The 17,500-nt window shown below is 46.0% G+C and overlaps 1 protein-coding gene across 18 annotated transcripts in view; it reads right to left on the bottom strand.

Moving 5' to 3' along the window:
* Positions 1 to 17,500, bottom strand: part of nrxn2b (neurexin 2b) — a 516,672-nt gene that overhangs the window by 173,663 nt on the left and 325,509 nt on the right. For all 18 annotated transcript variants that reach the window (XM_079865860.1, XM_079865864.1, XM_079865877.1 and 15 more), the window contains 3 exons: positions 12,726 to 12,845; positions 11,492 to 11,873; positions 3,345 to 3,535 (listed from right to left, as the gene is read on the bottom strand). In XM_079865860.1, the coding sequence (XP_079721986.1) occupies positions 3,345 to 3,535; positions 11,492 to 11,873; positions 12,726 to 12,845 (693 nt within the window). The remainder of the gene's footprint in view (positions 1 to 3,344; positions 3,536 to 11,491; positions 11,874 to 12,725; positions 12,846 to 17,500) is intronic.

The raw sequence follows: 17,500 nt of genomic DNA, 5'->3' as shown, positions 1-17,500 counted from the left end.
ATTGTCTTAAACTATTAAAATCCAGCGTTTAATGTAGTTTATGTGTCTATGTGGTGTTTTTAACACTAGAACTGCCATGGCGGTCATTTTGACCGTTTTGAATTTTATATCTGCAATAACTTTGTTGAAAAAATAAATAAAATCCTGCTGGTACCTGACTTTTCCTAAAAGTGTCTGTATTTTCAGTTAAAATGTTTTTCATATAAATTACACATAAGGCAAAAAACTAATTAACATATTTACCTATTTCGGCCATAGACGGTCAGATTGACCGCACTGAATTTCGCGGTATTATTATACATATACCAATATACACAACAATAAAATGTGGTAAAAAATATACAAAACATATTCCACAATAAATCATTTAAATGTAATGATATTCAGAACAGAACAAGAATGAAAAAATAACTAAACAAGCCAAAATGAAATAGGCTACTTTCAAGCGAAAGTGAAAGTAAGCGGCGTTGGGCTCACGTAACTCTCTAATTAGAATCAAAATGTTTCAACATTTGCAATGTATTTGGATGGTAAACTATTCTTTATTATAGGCTTCGTACTTCACTCACGTTCCAATATCGACAGAAAAAATCATCCTCTTCACACACGCAAAATGGTACGAATTGTAGCCTAGTACTGAGAAACAGAGCAGTGGAATTTTTATATGTTAGGTTGACTATTTTATTATTATATTTTATTATGGCTATAATGAACAGGCTGCAATGTCAAGATTGCAATGCTGGAATATGGTGTGTGTGTGTGTATGTGTGTGTAAGGCGCGGGCGCGATCGAACAGTGTAAACATGAAGACAGGCTACTCCGTCATTTTGTTCAGGACATCTACGGATATTATTATTTATAGATGTATAATTAAAGTTGTTTAAATGTACAGTTTGGTGTTGTTTTATTTTTAAAAGATATCCTAATACAATAAATGCATTAATCTCTCAATTGGGTATTTATCATTAAAGATATGAGTTTGGAATCTAGCGGTCAAAATGACCGCTTGCGGAAGTTCTAGTAGTTATGGAATTCTGGCACTTCTAGTGTTAATCCGCTTTAAGACACACCATGTGTAAGTTCATAAGTCGACAGCATTGCTGAGTATTTCCTCCTTAAAACTGCAGTGAACCAAAGACAGTCTCAAAAACACACTTTGAAATCGCTGGTGTTTCTGACGTAACAAACTACCTTGTAACCAATCAGATCAACGTGTGATCGTCAACCAGTGGATCTCTGAGCTGAGTGAGTGAGTGGAGGCGGGGCTCATTTGCATATTCATAGAACCACGCATACTAAATGAGGCGAGGGTGTCGAGTTACATTCAAAATATTTTAAGACCAAAAAAAACGCTTAAATATGTAATTTTGGTGATCAAAGATGAGTTTGAATTAAATTCCCTAAAATCTTTTGGTGTAATTTTATTCTCAAGAAAAACAAAAACATTTCTCCAGAATTGCATGTTTCTGAAAGTTCTCTGAATGTCCAAAAGCTTTTTTTCTTGGTTATGTGAACATTGAGGGAACGTTCCATTGTATCATTCTTCAAACATTATGGCAACGTTACATCTGAATGATTTTAGACGAATGCCCAACTAATGTTCCAGAAAAGCCTTCCCTGTGAGAGCATCACTGAAGACCAGACCACTGTGAGCAGACGCTCTATTAGTGTTCCCGGGAGAACGTTTGTTCGTGACGTTGAGAGAACGTTCCCTGTTCGCTGGATAGGAACAATCTTACAAACGTCGCATTTTCTAAAGAAGTTTTTGCACGGTTCATCCTGACTGAAATCATGAAACTACTGAAAAGATGCTTTTGTCCTGCAGAACTGTTTTATTGTGTCCCTGCGCTGGGAATCTTCCTGTCTTAAACTGCTCAAACAGAATTCGCCCTTGGCCTGGGGTTGTGTTTATCGCGTGACGAGACGCTGCCGACGGGTTTCACACATTTACTGCCAGAGACGGTGTGTTATAAGACCACAGGACATTCGAGGACGTCCATCGGGTGACCGAGATCCAGATCTGAACACACCAGAGCATCAGCTCAGTTCCAGTGTGGAGGAGATCAAGTGCACTTTGAATGAAAGCGTCTGTCAAACGAGTTCTGTTATATAACGTGTCTTCAGCGTAAACACACTGTGTTCCAGTAAACGTCTCCTGAAACTCCTGCTTGTCACTGATTTCAGAATCGAGACGAGATGAGACGGCTGTTTGTTTCAGGCGAGCTCAGGGAATCAAACGCCCGAAGAAAGAAATGCAGGAGAAATGCTTTCATCAAACACACGTTCCCCTCAGCGTCGGCATTTGATCATAAACCCGTCCCATGGTGCTTATCATCCTGCACAATTTACAGACTTACACAACTATTAAATACATTGGGGTCAGTAAGATGTTTAAAAAATATATGTATAAACTAACACTTTTATTCATCAAGGATGCATTAAATTGATCAAAAGCGACAGTAAGGACATTTATAATGTTACAAAATATTCTATTTCAATAAATGCTGTTCTTTTGAACTTTCTCTTCATCAAAGAATCATGAAAAATAAAGTGTATCACAGTTTACACACAAAATCAATCTGTTTACAACACTGATAATAATCATAAATGTTTCTTGATCATCAGATCCTCATATTAGAGTGATTTCTGGAGGATCATGTGACACTGAAGACTGGAGTAATGATGCTGAACATTCAGCTTTGATCACAGGAATAAATTACACTTTACTATATATTCACATAGAAAACAGATGATTTACACTGGAATAATATTTCACTGTTTTACTGTATTTCTGATCAAATAAATGCAGCCTTGGTGAGCAGAAGAGACTTTTGTAAAAAAAAAAAAACAATTATAATAATTATTTCAAACTTTTAACATTTTCACGTGAGGACGTGGATTGAGAAAATAACTAAAGGCTTGTGAACCAACACTTTCAGGTAACCCCGCCCCCAAACAGCACAAACCCCCTGTGGTTGGTCACTTTACCTGTCAGTCAAACGGTCTCAGTAAACGGCTCTTGATATCTGATATTTCTGATATTGGACAATAAAACCCAATGTGTCATAATTTTGACTTTTTAATCTCATAATTAAACGTCATGATTTTGACTAATTTTGACATAGTTATGACTATCATAATTAAGATTTACCAAGACATTTTTTTTCTTATGTGGCAGAAACGGACTTCCATAGTTTCTGCCATTGGGGTTCATTTCTGAAACTTGGTTTACATGACAAAGTTATCCCTGTTATTCTATCTGTGTTTACCACAGTACAGCTCTAACACACTAAGTGTGTGTGTGTGTGTGTGTGTGTGTGTGTGTGTGTGTGTGTGTTCAGCACCTTTGAGGTCCAGGTTCCTGGCTCCGTTGGAGTGCTGTGTCACGGTGCGAGAGTCGATCTTCAGCATGTGGACGTTGTTGGTGTCTCGGGAAACCACCACGTTGTGCCACTGATTGTCATTGAGCGGCTTCTCGGAGTTTCCCTTCATGAGAGACGGGCCGTTCCCGAGGTCAAACACGTAGTGGATAAACCTGAACACACGGACAAACACACCTCAGGTCAGCTACTGACGCCAACACACACCCGTCTCAGCTCATCTCAACACTCCTGACGGCTGAACGACTGAGCTAGGATTTATTATTATCACTATCATTATATCGATATAAAGGTGTGTTTCTTCACTCTGACAGCTGCAGGACAACGGTAGTGTGAGAAACACACACTATTAGTTAGTGTTTTCAGTTTTGATTGTCTTATTTTCACTGTCACTTTTCAATGAATGAAACCCATTTCCTCTGTTCTCTTCTAATACCGTAGTAAATGTGTTTTTTCTCTGCATTTCCCTTCAAAAATTGATTATAAAACAGCACATTTATTCTGTTCATCACCGATAAAAGCTGTGAAAAATGAGCTTGGTTCCTTTGACTGGTCATAACCGCTTCTGTTGGCAGCGTGAACAATTACGGCAGTGAAGCTCTTTAAACAACACAACAGCTGAAGACTTTCCAACAAAGACGACAAACAGCATCACCCACACCACATATCTGTTGCTAAGAAACACAATTATTCAGAACAATGAGTTTTGTGGAATCTAAACAGTGTTTGTGTGTAAAACGATTCTGTTCTTGACATCAAAACTTCCTGCATTATTTCTATGTGAGATGACAAAAACAATCAACTGGAAAAACATTCAAGTGTCTTCAGATTCTAATCTCCATCTGCTCAAATAATTATTAAAACTGAAATAAAAATAAACTAAACCTATAAAAAAATAATAAAAAAAACATAAAAAATATGACAAAAAGTCTAAATGAAATAAGTTCTGATGCTAAAATTGAATATATATATATATATATATATATATATATATATATATATATATATTTAATAGTATATAAATAAGGCTAAAATAACACCGTTAAGCAAACTGTTAACTTATTAAACATTACGTTCAAAACTTGCTGTAGACAGAAAGATCCCTTCAACATCTCTTTCGTTTCTCAAGGTAAATAATGCGATGACTTTTGCTGTTTCTCAGATGTTTCTCCTGAGATAATCTATCTAGGGTTTAGAAGAGATTAGAAGATCTCTATATGAGCATCTCACCATGTTGATTTTATTGCTATAAAGTCTTACTGTGTCTGCATCTGGAGAAAGTGACACGTGATGCTTTTGGAACTGAAAAAAAACCCCATGTTTTCAAACATGTTTCCTGAAGCCTGAACATTAACCTGTGAAACTAAAGAAATAGCCACAACGGTGATGTTGCGAATGAGATTTTTTTTTCCTTAAGAATAATCAAACTATCGGTATCAGCTGACATCATTCTGAATAATCGGCTATCGGTATCAGCGAAGACATTTAAAGGGGTCATATGATGGTTCTAAAAAGAACATTATTTTATGTATTTGGTTTAATGCAATGTGTTTATGCGGTTTTATGTTTAAAAAAGTCGTAATTTTACACATACTGTACATTATTGAAACGCTTCGATTTTTGCAAAGCTCATCGTTCTGAAAAGCGCGGTGTGCTCTGATTGGCCAGCGATCCAGTGCATTGTGATTGGCCCAAAAACCTTAAGCGTGTGACGGAAATGTTACGCTCTTACCATATTTAGAACATCAGCTCCCAAAGCAATAATGACAGGTGATAATGTCGGTACCTTATCAATTTGAGCCGGAATCTGATCCGGAAAATGCAGATGATCAAGCTGATCGATCAACTTTGCCAGCGCGACTGGACCAGATCGTATCAGATTGGTAAGGTTTTATTTCATTGGGGACATAATTACTGATCATAATGACTTATACTGTATTTTACACGTCGCGCCGCACTACGGGGAGAGAACACTAAGTAAACATAAAAGCATTTCTGCATTTGTGATCGTAGAAACGGCAAGCAAGCGCTACTCTACTGCTACTTACTGCTGAAAAATAGCGTTTGAATAGTCAGTAGCAATTTCTTAAAATATGAACACATACGTACAGGCTGACAAAAGTTTAAAACAAAGTAGTTTAGCTTTCGCAAGGAAAAACACAGCGTCTCCACGACATGGCGGCACCGGCGGCAACAATAATACAGCGAGAACAAAAGTTATGCCTTCTTTATCTGCGTATACATTTGGGCGGTGTTATGAAACTCTGCCACCCCCCACACACACTGACGTAGATTTGTGGAGTGTTTGAACGAAGCGTTTTAGGAAGGCGTGGCTGAGCTGTAACTTTTATAAAGAATATCTGTTTGGGTTTGACACTTTGAGCTTTGTTACTCCGCAGATCTTATACATGCACTAACAGCTACAAAACACACTAAAGAAAAAGGAAAATAGGAAATCGCATTATATGACATCTTTCATATCTCTACTCTAAAGTCTTACTGTGTCTGTATCTGGAGAAAGTGACTCGTGACGTTTTTGGAACTGCAAAAAAAAAATGACCTGAGCCTGAGCCTGAAACGTTAGGAATGGCCACAACGGAGACTGACCCCTTGAACAGCTCCAGCTGAGCCTGAACATGAACCTGTGAAATGTTAGGAATGGCCATAACAGAGACTGACCCCCTGACCAGCTCCACCTGAGCCTGAACCTGAACCTGTGAAACGTTAGGAATGGCCACAATGGAGACTGACCCCTTGACCAGCTCCACCTGAGCCTGAACATGAACCTGTGAAACGTTAGGAATGGCCACAACGGAGACTGACCCCTTGACCAGCTCCACCTGAGCCTGAACATGAACCTGTGAAACGTTAGGAATGGCCATAACGGAGACTGACCCCTTGACCAGCTCCACCTGAGCCTGAACATGAACCTGTGAAACGTTAGGAATGGCCACAACGGAGACTGACCCCTTGACCAGCTCCACCTGAGCCTGAACCTGAACCTGTGAAACGTTAGGAATGGCCACAACGGAGACTGACCCCTTGACCAGCTCCAGCTGAGCCTGAACATGAACCTGTGAAACGCTAGGAATGGCCATAACAGAGACTGACCCCTTGACCAGCTCCACCTGAGCCTGAACCTGTGAAACGTTAGGAATGGCCACAACGGAGACTGACCCCTTGACCAGCTCCACCTGAGCCTGAACATGAACCTGGGAAACGCTAGGAATGGCCATAACAGAGACTGACCCCTTGACCAGCTCCACCTGAGCCTGAACCTGTGAAACGTTAGGAATGGCCACAACGGAGACTGACCCCTTGACCAGCTCCACCTGAGCCTGAACATGAACCTGTGAAACGTTAGGAATGGCCACAACAGAGACTGACCCCTTGACCAGCTCCACCTGAGCCTGAACCTGAACCTGTGAAACGTTAGGAATGGCCATAACGGAGACTGACCCCTTGACCAGCTCCACCTGAGCCTGAACATGAACCTGTGAAACGTTAGGAATGGCCATAACAGAGACTGACCCCTTGACCAGCTCCACCTGAGCCTGAACCTGAACCTGTGAAACGTTAGGAATGGCCATAACAGAGACTGACCCCTTGACCAGCTCCACCTGAGCCTGAACATGAACCTGTGAAACGTTAGGAATGGCCATAACGGAGACTGACCCCTTGACCAGCTCCACCTGAGCCTGAACCTGTGAAACGTTAGGAATGGCCACAACAGAGACTGACCCCTTGACCAGCTCCACCTGAGCCTGAACATGAACCTGTGAAACGTTAGGAATGGCCATAACAGAGACTGACCCCTTGACCAGCTCCACCTGAGCCTGAACATGAACCTGTGAAACGTTAGGAATGGCCATAACAGAGACTGACCCCTTGACCAGCTCCACCTGAGCCTGAACATGAACCTGTGAAACGTTAGGAATGGCCATAACGGAGACTGACCCCTTGACCAGCTCTACCTGAGCCTGAACCTGAACCTGTGAAACGTTAGGAATGGCCACAACAGAGACTGACCCCTTGACCAGCTCTACCTGAGCCTGAACATGGCCATAACGGAGACTGACCCCTTGACCAGCTCTACCTGAGCCTGAACATGAACCTGTGAAACGTTAGGAATGGCCACAACAGAGACTGACCCCTTGACCAGCTCCACCTGAGCCTGAGCCTGAACCTGAACCTGTGAAACGTTAGGAATGGCCACAACAGAGACTGACCCCTTGACCAGCTCTAACTGAGCCTGAACCTGAACCTGTGAAACGTTAGGAATGGCCATAACAGAGACTGACCCCTTGACCAGCTCCACCTGAGCCTGAACCTGAACCTGTGAAACGTTAGGAATGGCCATAACGGAGACTGAACCCTTGACCAGCTCTACCTGAGCCTGAACCTGAACCTGTGAAACGTTAGGAATGGCCACAACAGAGACTGACCCCTTGACCAGCTCCACCTGAGCCTGAACCTGAACCTGTGAAATATTAGGAATGGCCAAAACGGAGACTGACCCCTTGACCAGCTCCACCTGAGCCTGAACCTGAACCTGTGAAACATTAGGAATGGCCACAACGGAGACTGACCCCTTGACCAGCTCTACCTGAGCCTGAACATGAACCTGTGAAACGTTAGGAATGGCCACAACAAAGACTGACCCCTTGACCAGCTCCACCTGAGCCTGAACCTGAACATGAACCTGTGAAACGTTAGGAATGGCCACAACAGAGACTGACCCCTTGACCAGCTCCACCTGAGCCTGAGCCTGAACCTGAACCTGTGAAACGTTAGGAATGGCCACAACAGAGACTGACCCCTTGACCAGCTCTAACTGAGCCTGAACCTGAACCTGTGAAACGTTAGGAATGGCCATAACAGAGACTGACCCCTTGACCAGCTCCACCTGAGCCTGAACCTGAACCTGTGAAACGTTAGGAATGGCCATAACGGAGACTGACCCCTTGACCAGCTCCACCTGAGCCTGAGCCTGAACCTGAACCTGTGAAACGTTAGGAATGGCCACAACAGAGACTGACCCCTTGACCAGCTCCACCTGAGCCTGAACCTGAACCTGTGAAACGTTAGGAATGGCCATAACAGAGACTGACCCCTTGACCAGCTCCACCTGAGCCTGAACCTGAACCTGTGAAATGTTAGGAATGGCCACAACGGAGACTGACCCCTTGACCAGCTCCACCTGAGCCTGAACCTGAACCTGTGAAACGTTAGGAATGGCCACAACAGAGACTGACCCCTTGACCAGCTTCACCTGAGCCTGAACCTGAATCTGTGAAACGTTAGGAATGGTCACAACAGAGACTGACCCCTTGACCAGCTCCACCTGAGCCTGAACATGAACCTGTGAAACGTTAGGAATGGCCATAACAGAGACTGACCCCTTGACCAGCTCCACCTGAGCCTGAACATGAACCTGTGAAACATTAGGAATGGCCATAACAGAGACTGACCCCTTGACCAACTCTACCTGAGCCTGAACCTGAACCTGTGAAACGTTAGGAATGGCCATAACGGAGACTGACCCCTTGACCAGCTCCACCTAAACCTAAACCTGTGAAACGTTAGGAATGGCCACAACGGAGACGGACCCCTTGACCAGCTCCACCTGAGCCTGAACATGAACCTGTGAAACGTTAGGAATGGCCACAACGGAGACGGACCCCTTGACCAGCTCCACCTGAGCCTGAACATGAACCTGTGAAACGTTAGGAATGGCCATAACAGAGACTGACCCCTTGACCAGCTCCACCTGAGCCTGAACATGAACCTGTGAAACGATAGGAATGGCCATAACGGAGACTGACCCCTTGACCAGCTCCACCTGAGCCTGAACATGAACCTGTGAAACGTTAGGAATGGCCATAACAGATACTGACCCCTTGACCAGCTCCACCTGAGCCTGAACCTGAACCTGAACCTGTGAAATGTTAGGAATGGTCATAACGGAGATTGACCCCTTGACCAGCTCCACCTGAGCCTGAACCTGTGAAACGCTAGGAATGGCCACAACGGAGACGGACCCCTTGACCAGCTCTACCTGAACCTGAAACTGTGAAAAGCTAGGAATGGCCACAACGGAGACGGACCCCTTGACCAGCTCCACCTGAGCCTGAACATGAACCTGTGAAACGTTAGGAATGGCCACAATGGAGACGGACCCCTTGACCAGCTCTACCTGAGCCTGAACCTGTGAAACGTTAGGAATGGCCATAACGGAGATTGACCCCTTGACCAGCTCTACCTGAACCTGAAACTGTGAAACGCTAGGAATGGCCACAACGGAGACTGAACCCTTGACCAGCTCTACCTGAGCCTGAACATGAACCTGTGAAACGTTAGGAATGGCCATAACGGAGACAGACCCCTTGACCAGCTCTACCTGAGCCTGAACCTGAACCTGTGAAACATTAGGAATGGCCATAACAGAGACTGACCCCTTGACCAGCTCTACCTGAGCCTGAACCTGAACCTGTGAAACGTTAGGAATGGCCATAACGGAGACTGACCCCTTGACCAGCTCCACCTGAGCATGAACCTGTGAAACGTTAGGAATGGCCACAATGGAGACGGACCCCTTGACCAGCTCCACCTGAGCCTGAACATGAACCTGTGAAACGTTAGGAATGGCCATAACGGAGACTGACCCCTTGACCAGCTCCACCTGAGCCTGAACATGAACCTGTGAAACATTAGGAATGGCCATAACAGAGACTGACCCCTTGACCAGCTCTACCTGAGCCTGAACCTGAACCTGAACCTGTGAAACGTTAGGAATGGCCATAACGGAGACTGACCCCTTGACCAGCTCTACCTGAGCCTGAACCTGAACCTGTGAAACGTTAGGAATGGCCATAACGGAGACTGACCCCTTGACCAGCTCTACCTGAGCCTGAACCTGAACCTGAACCTGTGAAATGTTAGGAATGGCCACAACGGAGACTGACCCCTTGACCAGCTCTACCTGAGCCTGAACATGAACCTGTGAAACGTTAGGAATGGCCATAACGGAGACTGACCCCTTGACCAGCTCCACCTGAGCCTGAACCTGAACCTGTGAAACATTAGGAATGGCCATAACAGAGACTGACCCCTTGACCAGCTCCACCTGAGCCTGAACCTGTGAAACGTTAGGAATGGCCACAACGGAGACGGACCCCTTGACCAGCTCCACCTGAGCCTGAACCTGAACCTGTGAAACGTTAGGAATGGCCATAACGGAGACTGACCCCTTGACCAGCTCTACCTGAGCCTGAACCTGAACCTGTGAAACGTTAGGAATGGCCACAACAGAGACTGACCCCTTGACCAGCTCCACCTGAGCCTGAACATGAACCTGTGAAACGTTAGGAATGGCCACAACGGAGACTGACCCCTTGACCAGCTCCACCTGAGCCTGAACATGAACCTGTGAAACGTTAGGAATGGCCATAACGGAGACTGACCCCTTGACCAGCTCCACCTGAGCCTGAACCTGAACCTGTGAAACGTTAGAAATGGCCATAACGGAGACTGACCCCTTGACCAGCTCCACCTGAGCCTGAACCTGAACCTGTGAAACGTTAGAAATGGCCATAACGGAGACTGACCCCTTGACCAGCTCCACCTGAGCCTGAACCTGAACCTGTGAAACGTTAGGAATGGCCATAACGGAGACTGACCCCTTGACCAGCTCCACCTGAGCCTGAACCTGAACCTGTGAAACGTTAGGAATGGCCATAACGGAGACTGACCCCTTGACCATCTCCACCTGAGCCTGAACCTGAACCTGTGAAACGTTAGGAATGGCCATAACAGAGACTGACCTCTTGACCAGCTCCACCTGAGCCTGAACCTGAACCTGTGAAACGTTAGGAATGGCCATAACGGAGACTGACCTCTTGACCAGCTCCACCTGAGCCTGAACCTGAACCTGTGAAACGTTAGGAATGGCCATAACGGAGACTGACCCCTTGACCAGCTCCACCTGAGCCTGAACCTGAACCTGTGAAACGTTAGGAATGGCCATAACGGAGACTGACCCCTTGACCAGCTCCACCTGAGCCTGAACCTGAACCTGTGAAACGTTAGGAATGGCCATAACGGAGACTGACCCCTTGACCAGCTCCACCACGATGAAGTCGCTGCCGTCGCCGCTGTTGAAGAGCAGCAGGCCGTCCGTGGACGTGGTCTTGAATTGGAAGAACAGGTGCATGGACGCGTACGCCTGCAGCGTCGCCAGCGCTAGGTAGCTGCCTTTATTGCGGAAGGTCACGGGGTCGGCGATGATGTGGCGCATGCCGAAGCGGGCGTTCAGCTCACAGTAGGAGATGTCCCCGTTCTTGCACTGGTCCAGGTACGGCACGCCGTTGAGCGTCAGGCCCTGCAGGTGCCCGATGAAGTTTGAGGGAACGGCGGAGATGAACCTGCGCTCCGTCATGATGCCCGTCTCGATGTTGTGGAACTCCAGACGAGTGTGGTCGCCCGTCATCTGCCCTGCGGAGTCACCAAACACACACTCAACTCAACACACTGATTCACACGCCATTCTTCAAGGCAAGAGATAGATATCACTATAGTTACCCAGTTGATTAATCACACTACATTAAGATAAGCATTTTGTATTTCACGTTTTCTAGATTGTTTTGTTTAAATGTACAAATTATGCATTATTTTGTCGCTAATTTACATACATTTCTAGAATATTAATATGAACATTGGAAAAAGCCAGGTTTGAAATTCTTGTCTGATTTTGTTGACATATTAGAGTTAAAAGTTTTTGTAGAAGAGATTTCTGATTTCTCTTTTTATCACTCCATAAATCAGAAAATACTGTCGACATACAGAAAAAACAAACAAACACATTTTCGCAATTTCATATCAGGAATAACCCCCCCAGTAAAAACCTTCAGAATATATATAGGAATAAAACTGTAAATGTTGGTGTATGTAAGTGTGTAAAAAACAAAACAAATTAATTGATATGTAATGTAATTGAAATATACAGACGCAAATAGATAAAGTGCAATAAATAAACACTGAAATGTGTATTTTGGATGTTTTCTTTCCACTAGTCTGAAATAAGACAAGTTATACAGTACACACTTGTACATTTATACACAGTATTCAGTAAATAGTAAGCTAGTATTTAGTACATGACTGAACCCTGGGCTCTGTAACTAGTAAAAAACAAACAAACAAACACAAATGGTTGTTTTTTAGCCAATCAGAAACGCTCCCTGTCCATCAGTAATTTCTGCGTTCTGATTGGCTGATGTAGCTGCGGTGTCTGAATAGCGACTGCTAGCCGCTGAAACACACAGCCTCAGGTTTATCTGAGTCTTCTACCTTCCACAGTGACGTTATCCACACACAGCTGCAGGTTCCTCCCGCGCCGCACCACTCGCACCGAGTGCCACTCGTTATCGTTGAGCTTCTGACCGGCCGTCAGCACCTCTGGACCCTTACCTACAGCAGAAGAGTGCAGTCAGATACACACATCCTCACACACACACACACACACACACACACACACACACACACACACACACACACACACACACACACACATCCTCACACACACACACACACACACACACACACACACACACACACACACACACACACACACACACACACACACATCCTCACACACACACACACACACACACACACACACACACACACACACACACACACATCCTCACACACACACACACACACACACACACACACACACACACACACACACACACACACACACACACAGTGAGGAGATATCTGCACTCACACACATACACACACACACACACACACTGTGAGGAGATATTTGCACTCACACACACACACACACACACACACACACATATACACACACACTGTGAGGAGATATCTGCACACACACACACATTCTCACAAACACACACACACACACACACACACACACACACACACACACACACACAATCACTCTCACACACACACACATACTGTGAGGAGATATCTGCACACACACACACACACACACACACACACACACACACACACACACACAGTGAGGAGATATCTGCACACACACATACACACACACACACACACACACACTTGATGTAAACTTGAAACTATAATAATAACAGTAAATGGAGTGTAATATCAGTGTAATCATCAGTGTCCGGCTCCTGGTGAAGGTTTTGTGCAGATCTCCGACTCCAGATCTCCAGTCATCATGGGTAAAGCTTTAGGAAGTTTACTAATATTTGGTCTGGGCAGGAATGTTGATGTGTAAAGACTGCAGCGGCTGAACTCAAGGCCGGCGTGAGAATCTCAGGGTTTATCGAGACCTGAGGAGAAATGCTGCATATTTATGACTCGTGTCCATTATTTATGATAAGAGCTTAATAGAGTCTCGAGGGGATGCCGAACAAAGACTGTTCTCATTCTCTCCGAGGCTTCGGTTCCGGAGTTCATCTGTGGGGAAGTTTGGGATTTACATGTGATCAGATACACCTGTGTGTGTGTGTGTGTGTGTCTGTGTGTGTGTGTGTGTGTGTGTGTGTGTGTGTGTGTCTGTGTCTGTGTGTGTGTCTGTGTGTGTGTGAGCATGTGTGAGAGTGAGTCTCTCTCTGTGTGTGTGTGTTTGTGTGTGTGTGTGTGTGTGTGTGTGTGTGAGTATGTGTGAGAGCCTTGTTTATACTTTCGCCTGTCTCCGCAGACTGCGCGCGCACCTCCCCTAACGCACGAGGCATTTATCCTCGACGCCCTCGCCGTTGTACTATTCTGTGAAACGACGACTCGAGTAATTGTCCTCTAAACCATCAGGAATCAGCGGTGAGAAGAAGAAAGGTCCACACTTGACAATGTTTATTTTAGTACACCATGCACCAATACCACACTACAAAAAGAATCGTGTAAAACCCAGTAAACCCTGAGATTATTACTCGTGACAATAAAACAAAATATATGGATATGAGAATGTGTACAATATAACTAAATTAACGATCTCTTACATATTTTCTAATTTCACTAAACATTTCATTAAGTTTCGTGAACATGTTTATTAAACATGGACCTTTATGTTCCTTAAAATACTTTTATGCTATTGTATGCTCATTTTTTAAATGTAAGCAACTAATTTAGACGTGCAAACTGGGTGCCGGTGTGGTGAGAAGCTCGGCCAGATTCGGCTGGAAGTCGTTCATCTTCGGATGCGGAGCCGCGCGCGCAGTTACAAAAACAGCCGTGCACACCGTCAAGCGAAACTGGGTCTTGCGCACCCGACGCACCCAACGCGCACGACCGCCCACACCACAATGATGTCATTTTTGCCGCGTGCGCCTTCGCGCTCGTACGGACACGTCGAGTATAAACCTAGCTTGAGTCTTTCTCTCTCTGTGTGTGTGTGTGAGTGTGCTTGGCGGTGTGGAGTGAGTGTGTGTGTGTGTGGCACATGATGAGTCTCGCATATGCTCAGATATCTCCTCCAACACACAACACACTTACCTGCGTCAAAACACAGCATAACACAACAGTTTATCACCTCAGAGAGTGTGTGTGTGTGTGTGAGAGTGAGTCTCTCTCTCTGTGTGTGTGTGAGAGAGAGAGAGAGTGAGTCTCTGTGTGTGTGTGTGTGTGTGTGTGTGTGTGTGTGTGTGTGTGTGTGTGTGTGTGTGTGAGTATGTGCGAGTGTGAGAACCACCACAACGGCTGGGAAGGTGGAAGAAGGCAACTCCACAGCCACGAGGGTTAACTTGGGAGGGTACAGTGGCTAGGGGAGTAAACCCCGAAGACAAATCTGCACCTGGGGACAGGCACAGGCGGAGTCCAACTGACCGGACCACCGGCAGCCCCCTGCAACTTCCTGCCAGTCGAAGGTCGTCATGGGTTCTCTCATGACATTGGAGGTCCATCTGGCAGGAGTGAAGATGGTAGGAGTGAGGTCAGCGCACCCACACCCTCACCTTAATCCTAACCTATATGTTAATCCCCCCCCCCCCAAAAAAAAAGTCCTGTGGCGATGTGGAATGGTGGTGGGCACAGGCAAAGGATGTGGCTGGAAGTGTCTAGCCAAACCATGCACACAGGCGGTAATGGAGTGATGGTCGCTGCGACTGAGCAGCCCCACACTGCTCACCCCTGTGATGGGGAAGGACCTGGAAAAGGTGGTCCAAAAATTGTCTGCTCCCCACGCTCCGGACGGTAAGACGCAACCGTCGGAGCATCCCCCCTCGCGGTCGAAAAATCTAAGTGAAAAATAAGGTAAGCATTGCTTCGTGGAATGCTTACCTTACACTGCTGGACCTGGCCGAAACTCCTGACAGGCCCCACCACAGGACAGCACTGGTAGCCCTGGAGGTCGCAAAATATAACATCGACATTGCAGCTCTCAGCGAGACCAGACTACATGGGGAGGACTCCTTGACAGAGGTCGGTGCTGGGTACACCTTCTTCTGGATGGGGGTCCCTGAAGGCATTTGTCGTAACCATGGAGTTGGCTTTGCTGTGAAGTCTAAACTGCTGCAGCGCATTCTGGAATCCCCTATCGGCATCAATGAAAGGCTGATGACATGGCGCATTCCCCTGGCAAAGGAACGCTTCGCCACTCTCATCAGTGCATACGCTCCAACTCTTGATGCCGAGCACAACATCAAAGAGGATTTCTACAGAGCTCTTGATGCCATCCTACAGAAAACCCTGGCTACGGACAGGCTCATACTGATGGGAGATTTCAATGCTAGAGTGGGTACGGAGCATCTGGTATGGAGTAAAGTTATTGGCCAGCATGGTGTGGGGAAAATGAACCGCAATGACCGCTCAGACTCCTCTCCCTCTGTGCAGAGCACCAGCTGGTCATTACAAATACCATCTTCCAGATGAAGAACAGGCTCAAGACCCCCTGGCAGCACCCCCGCTCAAAACATTGGCATCTCCTTGACTACGTGATTGTCCGTCAAAACTACGTGATTGTCCACCCATGTCATGCGCGGAGCTGAGTGCTGGACTGGAACAAACAAGAAACTAAACTGTACAGTGCTGAACAGCCTCACCACCAAAGACAACCTCCGACGGCTCCTTGCTGAATAACCTCAACACGATCCCGGAGGAATCAGCTGACTGGCCAGCTCTGCGCCAGGCTATTACATCATAACGCAGCCTCAGAGGCGCTTGGCCAATCAAGGAAACATCACCAGGACTGGTTTGACTGTAACTCAGCTGAGATACAGTCACTTTTAAAAAAACAAGCATGAAGCCCACAAAGCTCTCCTGTCCTTCCCTGGATCTCCCACCCATATAACCACCTTCACTGCTGCAAGAGCAGAAACCCAGCGAGCCCTTCGGACTATGGAGAACACCTGGTGGGTGCAAAAGGCGCAAGAAATCCAGAACCTGGCAGACTGCAATAACACTCAAGGCTTTTACGATGCCATAAAAGCATTGTACGGCCCCAGGAAGCGGGCGATTGCCCCAGTCCGATCAGCTGACGGGTCCACGCTCTTCAAGGACCGCCACGAGATTCTTGCCCGTTGGGTAAATCATTTTGAGAGTCTCTTCAACCACATCAACCCTGTTGATCCACATATCCTGGATAATCTGCCAGACCTGCCACCAACCATGCACCTGGACACTCCTCCACTTTACTCAGAACTCCGGCAAGATATTGCAGAACAACAAAAGCGTTGGACCCGATGGAATCCCTGCAGAGGTTTTCAAACACGGAGGATACACCCTCATGCGTCGTCTGCACCTCCTGATCCAAAACATCTGGGAACACGGGACCCTCCCACAGGACTGGAAGGATGCTAACATTTTGGTCATCTACAAGCAGAAAGGAGACAGGGCAGTCTGCAGAAACAGCCACAGGATATCTCTCCTTTCCATTGCAGGGAAAGTTCTGGCTAAGATCATGCTCAGCAGACTGGTTGAGCACATCTCGGAAGCTGTGCTTACGGAAGTCCAGATCCACGATAGACATGGTTTTTGTTCTGCGGCAGCTGCTGGAGAAGAGCCGGGAACATCACAAAGACCTTTACATAGCATTCATTGACCTCAGCAAAGCTTTTGACACCATCAACCGTGAGCTGATCTGGAAACACCTCTTCAAAATTGGAGTACCACCCAAGTTTCTC

Source organism: Squalius cephalus, assembly GCF_949319135.1.
Source record: "Squalius cephalus genome assembly, chromosome: 3".
Classification (NCBI taxonomy): domain Eukaryota; kingdom Metazoa; phylum Chordata; class Actinopteri; order Cypriniformes; family Leuciscidae; genus Squalius; species Squalius cephalus.
This window is presented reverse-complemented; position numbering and strand designations above follow the sequence as displayed.